Here is a 15928-nt window from a genome sequence, read left to right on the forward strand (position 1 = left end):
ACACCTGAGAAGGGAGAGGGAAAATAGCTGCTTTTTGCATTCTTATGCCACTCAAACAACAACCAAGGCTGCTTACCTGTTGCACGTGATCACTTCAGTCATTTGTATGTCGCCGCTCTTTTCAGCAGGCAGTCAGCTTCTTTCACCAAGGAGTCAGTCTTCTCCTGTCGGAAAAGCAACACCAGATCCTCAGGCCCCAGGTCCAAATCTGATGGCCGAAGAGACTCAGAACCAAGGTGCTACTTCTCCTGCTTGTGCTATGGCAGAAGAGGCCAGAAGCCCCAGCCCTGGTCAAGCGAGCCTCTGCAGCTTTGAAATCAACGAAATCTACTCAGGCTGCCTGGACGTGGGAGATGACAAAGAAGAGTCCCCAGGAGCTGGTTCATCTGTTGAGGGGACTAGATCCAACCAGGGAGATGAGCTCAAGTCCCTGGAAGAGGAGTTGGAAAAGATGGAGAGAGAAGCGTGCTGTTTTTACGACGAGGACGAGAGCTCTTCGGAAGCTGACACAGAGCTCTCCTTTGAGGACTGGGACTGGCAAAACGGTTCGCTTAGTTCACCCAGCCTGCCTGAGCCAGCCAGAGAGGCCAAGGGCAACACGAGCAACAGGTCCATGACCGAGGAGTACATCAGTAAGTGTGTGCTGAATCTAAAGATAGCACAGACGCTAATGCACCAGAATGCCGATTTGCTGAGGAAAACCCAGCAGAAAATCAGTAAGCTGGAGATGATCCAGAAGGAGCAGGAGGAGTGCAGGTCTCTGTGGGCTTCTTCGAGAGAGTTTGCTAACTTCTGTGACTTGTCTTCAGCCCTGGGCCCCCCAGCTTCCAGTTATGTTCCACCTGTCATGCAGCTGCCTGTGGATGAGCCTCCAGATGCCAGGGGCAATTGCCCGACCCTAGCAAGGTGTCCAAGAACAGTGAGAGACTTTCAAGCGGGACATTCTGATAAAAAGACCAGAAAAAGAAGTGGCTGTGACTGGAAACCTTTTACTACTTTCACCCAAGTCTTTGAAGAAAGTCCTGGGGATCTGTCAGAGAAGAGCCATCAGGTAAAGCTAAGAAGTGGGAGGTAGGGTGCCCGAGCAGGACCTGGAGATGGGTTCAGCATTGCCCCTAACCCCTGCGCAAGGACAGACATAAATAGAACCAACTCGTAGCACGGTCCTCTTAGCTTTGGGAAATAAGACCTTTAGGATGAAATTCCAAGGTAGATACTTTTCACCTCCCAACCTGACACACCGCTCATGTCCTTCTCTGTAAATTCTGTGCATCAAGTTGAACCACATGAAATTTCTGTTTTATAGGTCAAAATAGTTAAGAATTGACAATTTGATGTGGTTCAACTTACTAACTATGGTATCTTGGGCAGGTATTAAGCCCCATTCCAAACTGCTAATTCAGTCAGTCATTCACTCATCCAACAAACATTTATAGAATCAGAGGCTATATATTAATTAGATCCTGGGATTTTTTGGTAAGTCAGCTGCAAGCTCTACTTGGGAGTAGCTCAGACAGCATGGGAGCTGGCCTGGGAGGTTTAGCTTGAGGCTTAGGGAGGCTGTAGAGTGGCTTCTCCATGAGCTCCTGAGGGACCAGGTCTAGGTCTAATTCATTCTTTCTCTGAATATCTAGCAAGGTGCCTAGCACGTAGAAGGTACTGATCAATGGTCATCGAGGCCACGAATAGATGAAAGAATCTAAACAAATTCACACACACAGAGCTAGCTGCTTCTTGAATCATAGAATTTTAGAGATGGATCAACCTCATCATTTCACAGAGTATGAAGCTCAAGCTCAGTAACAAACTTCCTGAGGTCCAGGTATTACTTACCGAGATGAAGGTGGAGTAGGAGAGGTCAGCTCTATTGGAAGAAAGATTTTATTACTGAAATTGATTAGAATTGCTGACCAATGGTGATAAAAGCAGGCTGACTTTTAGTGGGTTTTATTATTTTGAAATTCTCCACTTACTCTCCACCCCCTTTTTGCCTCCACAAGGCAGACAGCTCCATTTCCCCACTCCTACATTGCTGCCAAGGCCCACAGCTTGCCCACAGGTTAGGGGCACGTTTCCTGACTTCTAGTCCAGTGTTCTTTCATAGTACCCTGATGAATTTCAGCAGGGCTTCTGTCCTCACTTAGAACATTTAGAAAAGCATTGACATTTTGTTTTTATACAAAGAGAAAGCAGAAAGGATTTATGTAGACTCTAATATTTGTTTGTTTTGAAAATCAGAGTTTGCTAAAAAAAACAGACATAACTTTTCTTGTATATTATGTTTTTGTTATCTATTGCTGTTTAACAACAACAACAAAAGATTAATGGCTTAAAGTAACAGTGGTTTATTACTACACATAAATCTGTGGGTCAGGAATGTGATAGGGGTTTACCTGTACAATTTTTCCACTCTATGTGGCAGGGGCTGGGATCCCTTCCTGGACTGCATTCAGCCGGAGGTTGGGCTAAGCAAAAAGGTCCAGGATGGCTTCACTTCCATGTCTGTTGCCTTGGGCTCCTCCACGTGGCCTCTCTCTGCACTTGGTTTTCTTATCATACACTAAATTGTTCCATCTAAGCATCTCTACAGCAGGGCAGCTGGCCTTCTAAATGAAAGCTGAAGGTTCCAGGCCTCTTAAAAACTAGTCCCAGCCCTAGGAAAATGTTACTTGTGCTACTTAAGGGGAGGGAAATAGACACCAGCTCTGGAGCAGCAGAGTGGGCAGGGAGGGGCCGAATTGACAGCAGGCAATCCTGGAACCATCTACTAGTTAGTATATACAACTGTGTATGAAACCATATTTAATGTCTCTAAAAAGTCTCCCCTAGTTTTCCAGCATAATCAAGGAATAAGGCATTTTCACTTAGGTGAATTTTTTATACATTTGAAATTGATTTCTTTAAGTTCTCAGTTCTCAAGTATTAAATCATACTGAATGAAAACATTACAAACTTCCCATTATTCTAAATACCTGTTCTGAATATAGTCTAACCTCTCCTTGGTGGCTGTGATTTTTCTGAAATCTCCTGGCTGAGGATGTTTGTCCCCAAGGAGAGGCCTCTGGTACTCATGCTTCAGGATGCTTGTGATTGCTTGTGTGCATCCTCTCAGTTTTAGGCATCTCGCTGTCCCACCCAAACCCCACATTTGTTGCCCTTAACTTGCTGTAGGTTAGGAAATATAGTTAACTAAATTTGTTAAAATTGGAATAATCAGATCCAGAAGTCTTTCTTTTGGATGAACGGCATAGGCTTTCATTTATTTTACTATTTCCAAAGTGTTATAGCCTTTATCTTATTGTGTTTTATTTTCGTAGCACCCCCACTGGTGGATTCAGGCAGATACTGTTGTCCCTGTTTTCTGGGATGAGGAAAGTGAAGCACAAGACTCTTAGGTTAGCCTGAGTAAAGATTAGATTAGAACCCAGGGCCCAGGATTCCTGCCACAAAGCCTGCTGCCTTAATATAATATAGAGAAATCATCTTGGTAGGTCTGCTTATTTCTACTCATTTAGCAAGAATGACTTTTAAAATAGAATGTGAGAGGAAAGAGAAGAGGAATTCCTTCATCGAAGCACTGAAACATGTTTATTGCTTTTTAAGCTGCCAACTCTTTGTGGCCCTGGAAAACAGAGCACAGGTGAACAATTTCAGCCCACTCCCAGAAGCAAGGACAATTTGGAAAGAAATAGGAACCAAAATGCCAGCAGGTGGGTTAACATTTTATTGTTCTTTGTATCACCATGCCTTTAGACTCCCATGTGGCCCTGAGGCCACTTAATGATCTTCATATGTCTAATGACAAAATGAGTGATAAGAATAGTAACACTGAAAAAGACCTTGGCAGGTTCTCACCGTTAAGTGAGCAAAAAGAGCAGTGTAATGGAAACTTGTGGGAGACATCAAAGGTAAAGCACCTGGCAGGTTAATCAGACAGAACTCAGCAACTGTTAGAAGAAAAGCATCTTGCCTTTCCAAAGCTGCGCAGGTGGTTTTTCTTATAAAAGGAAATGCCAGGCATTCCATTTGCCACGGCTCCATAAACCACACTATGTGGTTCAAAATAAGCATCACTGACAGCAGGGCAGAAGGAGGAGGTAGAACAGTATCACTGTTACCCTGTAGCTTCTGGTTTCCAGCCATATCAACGAAGGGAAATAGCTTTAGCACAAAAATAGCTTTACCACAAATCACTGGAAGGAGAGCGTATGTGTACAGTGGGTTCTTAAGAACCTAGGTAAAACTAATTTAATTTTGCATAGGAAGAATTAGGAAAGGAACAATAAATGTTTTTCAAGAGAGGCTTAATTGTAGTTTTCCTTTTCCGTGGTCAAATGGAAGCGCTAATCCACAGTTTTGAAGTCAGTTCTGGACAAAAAATTTTTGTTCCCTCTCCCAGTGGTGATTGAGACTAAAGACAAGAGTTTGCTGTTCGTTTGTTAGTTTTAAATGTTGGTAAATGTGTACATTAGGGAGAATCAAAGAAAATGCCCAGACATTTTAGTTTAGTGTATTTTACCTTTATGAAGGGAGTTATTAAAGAATCACCTAACGGAAGGCATCAGAAGGTTTAGCATTCACATCATCGATAAAAGTAGATAGGGTGCCAGGGGTTATTGGATGACAAAGCAAAAGCTATAGTTGTACCTTGCCTGCTCAGCTGCACCCTCTTCCTCAAAAAGAGCAAAAAAAGCAACCCCAAATTAACTTTAACATTTTGCTACTAATCCACTTAGTCCTTTTATATGCTTTAAAAAATAAAATCATAATTATATACATGTGTATCTTTTTTTAATTAAATTTATTGAGGCAACATTGATTAATAATGTTATATAAGTTCCAGGTGTACAACTGTATAATACATACATACATTTTGATTATATCCCGATTGTATTATTATAATTATAATGTATTATATCCTGACCTTTCACTTTATTAAAAAATACTCTGTAAACTTATTATGAAATTTTTGAATTTCCTCCATTGTTGAATTTTAGCTTGTTTCATTTTTTTTCGTTATGAACGGGACCATAGTGACTTGTAAATAAAGCTTTTTCTGCATTTTGGATTATGTCTTTAATAGATTTCCAGAAGCAGAGTTACTAGGTCAAAGGGTTTGAACATCTTATAGATTCTCAAGAATCTTTGTTGCCAAATTGCTCTTTAAGGAAGCTGATCAGATCTGACCTTTCCAATTCAATGTCTCTCTGCTTTCTGGTCCAGCAGGAGAGTAGGGCATTCTAGATAACAGAGAATTATGTATGTGCCTCAGATCACACGTTTCAAATAGTTTAATAGACAGTAAAATATATATAGTCATAGGATATTTAGAGGAAAAGAGACCCTCCCTTTTTTGCAGATGAGGAAACCTTGGCCCCAAAAGATTGAAGTTTGCTAACATCAGACAGCTAGCTAGTGACAGGTCAGAGTCTAGAACTCAGTGAAACTAGCCTGAAGGTCTCTGAGTGTTCTTTAGTATCCCTGGTGCCTTAAGTCCATCTTTACAAATGTTAGTTAACGATGCTATCGCTGATATGCAGGTGCGCCTGTTACCAGAGAATTCTGATCAGAGGGCAGAACCAGTTACTGAGCCATCACATGTGTTCTGTGGCATTGTGGGGGAGAGAGGCTCTGCAGCAGCCTGAGGACCAGGATTCTGCCTTGTGAAAGCGCATTTCAATTGTGGGTTTCTTCTACTTCTGAAAATTTTCCAAGAGCACTTTTAGAATCATGAAACCTGAACTTGAAAACAAAAAAAACCTCTAGAGATTTTCTAACCCAGTCCTTTCATTTCTTAGCCAGGAAAAGCCTAGAGAGTCCAGTGCTCAAGCCAAAGTGACACAGCTAAATAACACACTCTTCACCATGACAAACCACCCACAGGGGCCCCTAGTGACATCCAGACGCGCTACTAGGTAAGGAGTCTTGCTGGCTGAATGCTTCAGTGTCTTGCTCTCTCTAGTGGTGGGCTGGAGTCAGTGCAACTCCAGGAATGGCTCAAAGAGTAGGAGATGGTCCTCTGATTGGTCCCGTGGGCTCAGGGTTGTGTCAAGACGAGCAATCTGATCTATTTGTGTCCACCCCGCTCCTCTCCCTCCAAAAAACCTATTCAATTTAGGACCGCTGTGGAATCTGTGTCTTCTGAAATGTATAATGCGAAGTCAAGAAATGAAGATGACAGAAAGGTACACTTGAAATGGAAAAGTGAGTATAAAGTATGGCTTCTGTTGGGCAATGAAATTTTTACTCTTACCTGGTTGTTATCTCTAAGTGCACAGCCTATATTGCACTGTCCTCCCACATTCTTTTTTCTGTTTGATCATCCCATTTTGATTACAAATTGCAGAAGAGAAATCCTGTTGTTATTTCAAGACTGCATAGAAAATACTTTTAACATATTAACGTATGTTATCAACAAGTGTAGTAAAAATACACAATATAGGTTTTTAATATAAAACATTATTAAAGTAAAAATCATGCAGTGTAACTTTCACATATCCTGCGAGCATTATCTTTTGGTATTAGTTTAATCTTATAAGCTTAAAATGATCCATGTTTTTTTTAATACTAATGCTATGTAATATTGACAAAGTGCTATTAAAAAAAGTATAGACTGTAATGAAAACACACATACATACACACTCCCAAAATATGAACTCAGCATGGCCTAGATAAAATAAGATCCTGTAGACTCTCTACAGACTGGAGGCATCAGATGTCATTTTCTTATAAAATCTTCACAGCAAGAAGGTCCATCTACAAGTTTTCTGCTGCCTTCCGCTCTGGAATTCAGCAGCAAGGGCTCTAAACTAACTGAAGTTCTGCCTTTCCTTCACTCTGTCATCACTTCTCTTCTCTCCTCTCCTCTCCTCCCCTTCAAGCTAAACAAGGTAAGCTAAGGGTGATGCAATTCTAAAAAGGCAATTATTGTGGCAATAGGATCTATAAAAGTATTACACATCTCTTTAACAACCAAAAGCTTTTGTTTGCTGTGTTCACGGTGCTGTTTTAAATGCTGCTTTCTCTTATATCCAGTGGAGGTGAAAGAAATGGCAGAGAAAGCAGCTACTGGGCAGCTGGCAGTACCTCCTTGGCATCCTCAGAGTAGTTTGACTTTAGAGAATGAGGCTGAAAACAAGCCCGATTCCCTGCTGCAGCCCATTAGGGATGCTGAGAATGTGGATTGGCAGCGTGTCATAGAGTATCCCAGGAGAAATGATGAGCCAGGACGAAATGGCAAGTGTGACAGACTGGACAGTAGTGACCGTGACAATGACCAGCATGGCTTCACCAGTAAGTTCTGTTGGAGGAATCAGGATAGGTGAATTCTATCAAGTTACCAGCTCTCAAAAATGTGAAACTCCTGTAATATTTCCTTTGCTTGATTTTAGATCCTTCCCGACTGTCTGGGAACCCTGAATTTCCAGGGAAAGCAGCATACCCTTTTGATCCCACTATCCTTCCCACAGGTAAAGAAATCTAGAGATTTGTGAGTTTTTCTATTGCCAGAGCAGACCCGTTTTCTCAAAGGAAGTCAAATAATCTCCATGCACTAACCCTGGTACTGGGTGTAACCTGGCAAGGAATTGAACCTTCCTTACGTGAGGGGCAGTGGTGGGCAGCCACTCCCGACTGCCCATTTCTTTGCATTATATTTTAAGCTGGAAAAATTCTACTGGCTCCTAGAGAGTCTATGCCAGAGGAACATTTGGCTGCCAAAGTTATAGGTTTGCAGGTTAAAATCGAAGACTGTATGTGTATTTTCATCTGGAAATTTGCTCACAATCAGGGCATGGGACATTACTTCACGGTTGTTTGCAAGTCAAAGGTAGGTACATCTGAAATTATCATTTATTGTAGGTGGAAGATCTGTTAGCTTAGATTTTTTGGTATTAAGAATTTGTTCTTTGTCAAGCTTCACTCTTTTTTTTTTTTCCAATTGCAGTTGACATTCAATATATTATTATATATTAGTTTGGGGTATACAGCATAGTGGTTAGACCTTTATATATTTACAGAGTGATCCCCCAGTAAGTCTAGTACCCACCTGGGACCATAGATAATTATTACAGCATTATTGATTGTATTCCCTGTGCCGTACTTTACATTGTCCAGCTTGGCTCTTGAATGAGGGAACAAAACTGTGGGTGACCCAGGGCTGGATGCTGGAGCCAAGCTAAGCGAGTCGTCCCCACTCTCTAGACTGAACCCGACACCTGGGACATGGCCACCCTTCGCAGAATATGTGGGCGCCTCTTCTCTCATGCCACCCTTTGCCCTTCCATGCCGTCTGAATACCACTGAATGACTATGGTCCTGTTTGTGTTATAATCCTTAGGCGTCAGGCACCTGTCCCTCAGAAAAAACAAGCAACCAGAGCATAATCAAGTCTTACAAGCAATTTCTGAAGCATCTGTGATCATTGAGAAAGCTTACAGCGTGAGTACTATGTTCTTAAGAGCCCAGTTGAACCCAAGTACCTAACAAAGTAGAACCGAGCTGTTGTTATATATTATGACATCGAAGTAATGTCTGACATGAATGAAGAAGTCTTTTCCTTCCTAACACTTTTTAAGTCAGTTCAACTCAAAGCGTTTTGTATCTTGGAGCTTGGGGGACACACAGACAAGTGTCAGATTCAGCTCTGGCTCTTGAGTATCCTCTCTAGGTGGGTAGACAAGACCAACTCTGGAGGTACAGCATGAGTTAGATACATAAGCTAGTGGCCAGCAGGTGACTGAGGTGGGATGGGAGAAGGAAAAGCAAAGCTAGAGTTGTAATGAGAGTGCCTTTGCCTGGACTGTCCTCTAAGACAGGGGTCTCCAGCCTCTGGGCTGCAGACCGGTACCAGTCCATGGCCTGTTAGGAACCGGGCCACACAGCAGGAGGTAAACGGCAGGCCAGCAAGCAAAGCTTCATCTGTGTTTGCAGCCACTCCCCAGTATTAGCATAAGCCTCAGTGCCACCTCAGATCATCAGGCATTAGATTCTCATAGGAGCACCTGTCCCTGATGCCAGAAAGGTTGGGGACCGCTGCTCTGAGACTGAAATTCAGCTCTCAACTCAGAAGGAATGTTCGTGCCTGACAGCCGCACCTCAGCAGGGTCTGTGGGTCATTTCCTGGCATTTGCATTGAGGTTACAGCTTTACCTCAGGGGATTAACATCCTTGTAGCCTACAGTTGGGCCACAGTCCAGCCAGACTCAGGAACCAATTTTTTTTTTATCATCATCGACATGAAGCCAGAATCACTTAAAGAATATAAATAGCAATTGAGAATGAAACAATGAAAAATACAGTTGTGATGAATTTGAGGTCTTTTAAAGAACATGCTATTGTATTTAATCATAACACCCAAACCACTCACAAAACAATTTACTTCTTCTGTCACGTGAGGGCTGGAAGGACACATCATATTAAGCATGTTGGCTTGGCCCAGAGAGGTGGGTCTGTCAGGGGAGCGGGGAAGGTGTGGGAGGCCAGGCTGTCTAAGAAGTTTTGATTTGATATGAGAGGTAAAAGAGAGCGCTGCTAAGTGCTCAGAAAGAGGAAATGTGTGGCAAAAGTAGTACCCAAGGAAAGAAACCACAAAACCTCTACAAAGGGATGATCAGAGGTGAGGAAAGGAGCCAGCTATCTGGTTATGTGGGGATTGGGGCCCGAACATTGAGAAATAAGCAGAAAAGAAAGGGGTGGAGCACAGATTCTAAAGAAATAAGTGTTACTTTTAAGAAATCAGTTTACTTTAAAATGCTGTTTTAAAAATCATGCTCGCCTTTAAACTGTAACACCCAAGGGACTCCCCAGTCCTGAGCAGCCTCAGCCTCCTTGTCCGGAGGATGGTGCCAACACATGGACTTTGGCTGTACGCCTGAGGATCAGGGCGATTAAATTCAGTCCCCAGCTGGAGTTATTTATGGCCTTTCTTTTCAAGAATTTTAGAGCAGAAAGGTCACCTCCCCCTCTATCATACAGATGTGGACGCTGAGACTCAGGATTGTCATTCGCCACACCTGTTCCAGGGGGTTCGCAGCTTATAGTGGGGAAGGAGGGAGGGTGAGTTCGGAGAGTGTCACCCTGACTACTGAGTAATTTTAGATAACCTCGTCATTTGCACTGAACCATAAAGGCATTTGTTTACAACACCAACTTAAAAGTGGTTTCTTCTATCATTAATAGGATCAGTCCGTGCAATCAACTTGTTCACCAGAGTCTTCTGAGGACATAACAGAAGAATTTTTAACTCCAGACCATGAATATTTTTACTCCTCCACTGCTCAAGGAAACTTGGCTCTTGAGGTAAATATTTAAAGTTCAGGGTAAAGTATATTTTCAGCTTTCTCCATTGCCTTATTTTTTTAAACTTTTTTTTTTAAGAAAAATAGTTACACGTTAAAGTATACAATAACTATTTATCAATGTTTTCATATGTTTTGAAGAAAAAAAAACATCTGAAAAACAAGACCTTTGAGAATGGAAGGTCAAGTGTAGTTTCTCCCAAGTTTGTGGTTCCTGTATGTGTACAGCACTTTTTTCAAACATTTTTCTTCATGTTACCAAGTTCACATATCCTTTCTGTAGAGAAGAGAAGAAGGCCTGTTGTTCTTCTATATGAAGAACTGGTGACCTGCAGATCTGTAGGGAATCAGCCCTGGCCTACCCAGCGTTAGTGACGGGAGAGTCAGGATTAGAGGCGACGGCTGAGCAGTGAGCATGAGGCTCTCCAGTACACCGGGCTTTCCTGGGAACCTGCCTGGCTTTTGCAAGAAAGAACCTCTTTGTACAGAGTATTTCCATTTATAAAATGAAACTCATTGGATTCTCTTATTTTCTTAAATAATTTCTACCTCATCTCCCCACTAACCTGCCACCTTTTACATCTTTACCAGTATGGAAGGTGGAGTAGGGGAAAGAGAGGATCGTACATGTCAGTCACAACACTTGACAAGAATTCAGTGGTGCATGAGAAAATACCACTTCCACTTGTTTGTGCTTCTCAAAGCTCAGTCAGAGCTGTGAGCAGACTGGGACATTATGAAAATCTTTAATAAAAAAGTATAAAGTATATATGTATGTATGCATATGTAATATATACACATATATAAAGTATAAATAGGAAAAAGTACACAGATCTTACGTGTATAGCTCATGAACTTTCACAAACTGAAGATGTTCATGTTACCAGCACCCAGATCAAGAAACAGAACATTACGGGTCCCACAAAAGACCCCCATTGGGCGTTGGGCCTCTTCCCAGTCATTGCTTCCTGTCAAATGAACCAGTGTTCTGACTTCTCACCCCATGGAGTAGCTTTGCAGTCCGGGCCACTTTTCCAGCATTCTTTGGCTCTTTTGATGAAGCTCCCAGGAATCAAAACATCTTTACTGGAAGGTTAGGGTGAAGAGGGGATTGTGATAGGAAGAAGAGAACAGTCCTGTGATTCCTCCTCACAATGGAAGGTGGGGGAAGGCCTGCTTGTTGAGGGACATGCAGTACCAATAAGTACTTAACGTCTGCAAAGAGGGCGTGTTCTTTTTCTATAAAAGGTACAGGAACCTTACGAAGATTTTCAAGGTTTAAGAATATCAAGAAATTCTCCTTCCACCGTTTGATGATCTGTCTGCCTCCATTGAACCTCCTTCCTTTCTTTTGTAGACTTCAAGTCCAGTAGTAGAAGAGGACTTCCACGGAATGAGAGATGCTTTTGCCCAACCTCAAGGCACTGGTAATGAGCCTTAGGGCAGGTTCCTTTGAGAATCCCAGATGTTTAGAGCTGCGGCTGTCCTCAGATAACCTCCTCTAGGCCTTTCATTTTACAGTATAGCAAACCTAGGCCCAGTGATTTCCCCTCGGTAGCACGAACCCCCTGCCCCTCACCAGCATCGCGACATCCACGCGTGTTATTTATACCTCCCCTTGCATTCTCATAGCACATGTTGCAGTAGTTGCCTCATTTTCCCCTCCCGTCTTTCACCGGATTTCAGGCTCCTTTGTGGCACATAGTAGGTATTCAGTTATCTTTGCTGAGCTGACCTGAGGGAGTTTCCCAGACCACACGGCTAGTTATGGACAAAACGGAAATTAGAACTACATTTCCATGTCCTTCTCCACCCCAAAAGGCAGAGTTTCACCATTGTTTTCCTTTGCTTGGTTAACATCTTCGCAAAGAGTTCATCACAGCCAGCAGTGCAGAAGTCAACATAATGTCTTTCCTTTGGGAAACCTTGGGTTCTGCATAGCTTAGCACCTGCTTTCTGTTGCACGAAAAGTTAACTTTGGATCAGCAGCTGGGGTGTGGCACAAGAAAGGACACAAGCAAACCGCCAGTTCTGATACAGACTTTTAAAAAATTATGCACTTTTGCTCTTTTAAGGTATGCAACTATCTATTTTAAAACTAGAGATATCTGCCTACCAAGCTATGTAGCTGCCCACAGTTAGATCCCAACGCTCTAAACCCAGGCAAGACGGGCTCAGGGTCTGAACTCACTCCCTTTCTCCTGCTATGCACTCTGTCTTCCATCTCTAAGCTGATCCAGGCCCCCATCACAGTTGGGAACATTTTAAGAAGCTATAAGCTTTTAGATGACAGTTAAATTCTTGGGACAATATGTATTAAAAGTCCCCAGACTTGGGTCTTGAGCCACCTACTTCTCTCTGTGGAGCCTCTGCCCACAATCACTTTCCGAGTGAGCTTAGCCTGCACATGGCCACTTATCTTGTTTTTGGAAGAGGGGTGAGTGGGATAGAGGAGTTGTGGGACAGGCAGGTCAGAAAACCTGGGCTAGTTCTATCCAAACATCTGAAGTACATGAAAAAGCCTCTGTTTCCACTCTGTTTTCTTCTTTCAGCCCTTCTCATCCCCCGTTTCCCCTAGGGCTACTATGTATGTCCCCGTCCACACCAGGCAATGAAATGATGAAACGAGGGTAACAATTGAAAACAGGCTGGCTTCCAAACTTAGTTCTGCCACTGATTTTTTTTTTTTTCTGTATGACCTTGGGCAACTCACTCTTTCCCAGGGCCCTACTTTCCCTTCGTGTCAAGTAAAGGAGAGAGTCAGACTCTAGAATCTCTTAAGTTCCGCTCCAGCTCTTAAGTTATTAGGAATTTGTTTATGCCCTCTAGGTATTTATTTATGCCTTCTGGTATTTGAAAAGAGGGTCACAGGAGGAAGAACCCCAGTGCTTCTGATGGAGTTTCGGAGCTCCTTGGTGCCCGTTAAAGGTGGCGCTGTTCTGGTGTGCCATCTCATTCCTAGACCTAAGGAATGGCTGGGGAATCATGAGCATTTGCCAGCAGGGCAGGCTGCTCTTTCCTTTCCTCTATAAACCAGAGCAATATAATAATGGGAAGGAAAATAGATGCTGATCCTGTCTGCCTAGAGGTCTGCAAAGTCTTACTGAGAATTGGGATAACTTCAGACACTTGATGTCAAGAACAGAAGACAGTTGAATTAGCTCGTTAGTACTGAAGACCTCCGCCCCCACCCCCCACCCCCCCACACACATACTTCTTAAGTGGTATTTGATGGCCAAGAGGCACAGTTAGCTCTCTGGGAACGCCTGGCTAATGGTCTTTTATTTTTGGAATCTTCAGTGAACAAACAGTTCTTGGTTTCAACGCCCCCTGGTGTCTGTTGACAGGAACCAGGTCAGTTTGCCTTCCTGAAAAGACAAAACAACATTTGTCTCCAGAAATAACTATGTGGTTATAATTGAAAGGCTAGTAAATGGTTTGATTGTATTCTGAGTGTCAGAATGTAGTTCTCCCCTCTGAGCAAGGAAAATAAACTTTCAGAGCAAAACCCTCTCTACAGTACTCAATCCAAACCCAATTAGGAAGCACTTTATTTATCCAGATTATTTTTCATTCTGTACCAGACCAAGGGAAATTGAAGGGAATGAAAATAATAATCTAGGTTGGCAAAAATTCAATAAAAAAAATGTTTGTTTTTCCGGGTGAAGAAAAGATCCAAATGAGAAAAAACCTTGGAAAGAATGCTGAGATTTTGACCAGGTCTCAATTCCAACCTATACGAAGGTATGTGCTATTACTTTATTCACAGTTTCAGACTCGTAGAAGTAATGTTAAATAATAATTATGCCCAGTATTTATATATTGCTCATCTTAAACTACACTAGCCACCATGTTGTAAAAATTAGCTTCGTGCAGCTTAGCTTTGTTAGGACTTGTTCAACAGAATCGTGAAGGGTCGTGGAAAGGAGTCATGATCTGTTTTCAGATCCCAGGCTCTGCCTGTCTGCGTGACCTTGGTCAAGTTTCTCAACTCCTCTCTCCTATTTTCCTGTTTGTGAAATAGGACTACAAATCCTAACAGAATGTCAACATAGGGACTAAAAGTAATAATATAACTCCTGGGCATTTATCCCAGAGAATTGAAGACTGATATTCACAAAAACACATAACACAAACGTTTATAGACACTTTATATGTGGCCAAAATCTGGAAACCCAGATGTTGTCTAACAAGTGAGTGATGTAACAGGCTGTGGTGATCCATACCGTGGACTACTCCTCTGCAATAAAAAAGAATGAACTGTCAATACATGCAGCAGCCTGGTTAAATCTCCACAGATTTATGCTGAGTGTAAAAAGTCCCTAAAAGTTATTTACCATGTGTTCCACCGATACGACTTTTTTGAAATGATAAAATTATAGAAATGAAGGGACAAATGAGTTATTTCCAGGGTTTAAGGAAGAGATGGGAGTGGGAGGGAAGAAGACATGGCTACAAAAGGGCGACATGGGGATTCTTGTGGTGCAAATGTTTTCTGTCTCTACTATATCAGTGTCTGTATCTTGGTCGTGATGTTTTCCTGTAGCTTTTCAAGATATTGCCATTGAAGGCAACTGGGTAAAGTGTATTTCTTAAAACTGCATGTGAATGCACGGTTATCTTGAAATAAAGTTTAATTTAAAAAATCATAATAGATGTCAGGTGCCTGGTACAATAACATTCAATTTACTTTCCCCCTTCTGGGCCTCCATTTCCTCATTTATAATAAATAGCTCTAGTATTTCCTAAGCAGCTGTCATATGCCAGATACTCTGTTTTGTCTAATTTAATTAATATAACAACCCTCTCAGGTACATACTATTATGTCCATTTTGCCAATAAGGAAAACAAAGTTCAGAGAGTTTATTTTTTTCTAAGGTTGCTCAGTTAGTATGAGTCAGGCTAGATTATGTATGAGTCAGGCTAGATTATGCTACATAACAAACAACTCCTGGGTTTTAGTGACTTAAAACAATAAAAGTTAATATTTCGCTAATGCTCTTCGTCCTTCACGAGTTGTCCAGCAGTGTTCTGTGCTGTATTACCTTCTATAAGAGAGGCAAGCTGAGAGAGGTTCCATCTTTGTGCTTCCTTAATTGCTGAGGCAGGAAAAGGTAACATGGTGAATTGTGCACTGGCCTTTAAAGTTTCTTCCCAAATTACATCATTTTCACTTACATTTCACTGGTTAAAACAAGTCATGTGGCCATTTATGTAAATTAAGAGGGCCAAAAAGTGCTGTCCTACTATGTGCTTGGAAGGAGCAGCAAATATTTTAGTGAGTAGAATTTATAAGATCACAACTCAAATCTATAGTTCATGCTTTCCTTTATAGCATTGATCTTGCAGGATTGTTGCAAAGATTAAAAATGTGAAAACATGAAAAGATTTAGCATGGGATCTGGCATATAGTTTGTGTTTGAGATTGAATCCTAAATAGAAATGGGTCAAGTTTGTCTTCAGTATTCTTTTCGATGGCCATTTATTTGGCACGAGGCTCTCTCAGGCTCTCCTGATATTCTGTGCCAGGAAGCTGTCTCACAGTTGGTCAGGCCCCATGGCTGTGCCCGCTGCTCCAACCTCCATCCCCAGGAAACTTCCTATGCTCACTGATTTCCTCAGGATGTCGT

General features: G+C 42.1%; 1 protein-coding gene across 3 annotated transcripts in view; it reads left to right on the plus strand.

The window, feature by feature from the left end:
* The window catches only part of TEX14 (testis expressed 14, intercellular bridge forming factor), a 90193-nt gene that overhangs the window by 59508 nt on the left and 14757 nt on the right, over nt 1-15928 (plus strand). The window contains exons 14-24 of one of the 3 annotated variants that reach the window (XM_036222158.1): nt 126-1051; nt 3604-3710; nt 5799-5915; nt 6119-6204; nt 6882-6890; nt 7036-7293; nt 7392-7469; nt 8339-8439; nt 10180-10299; nt 11656-11725; nt 13967-14042. In XM_036222158.1, coding sequence (XP_036078051.1) covers nt 126-1051; nt 3604-3710; nt 5799-5915; nt 6119-6204; nt 6882-6890; nt 7036-7293; nt 7392-7469; nt 8339-8439; nt 10180-10299; nt 11656-11725; nt 13967-14042 — 1948 coding nt within the window. The remainder of the gene's footprint in view (nt 1-125; nt 1052-3603; nt 3711-5798; nt 5916-6118; nt 6205-6881; nt 6891-7035; nt 7294-7391; nt 7470-8338; nt 8440-10179; nt 10300-11655; nt 11726-13966; nt 14043-15928) is intronic. The other 2 variants (XM_016123075.2, XM_016123077.2) reach the window with 2 other exon arrangements.

The sequence above is a fragment of the Rousettus aegyptiacus genome, unplaced genomic scaffold (assembly GCF_014176215.1).
Source record: "Rousettus aegyptiacus isolate mRouAeg1 unplaced genomic scaffold, mRouAeg1.p scaffold_m13_p_6, whole genome shotgun sequence".
NCBI classification, from domain to species: domain Eukaryota; kingdom Metazoa; phylum Chordata; class Mammalia; order Chiroptera; family Pteropodidae; genus Rousettus; species Rousettus aegyptiacus.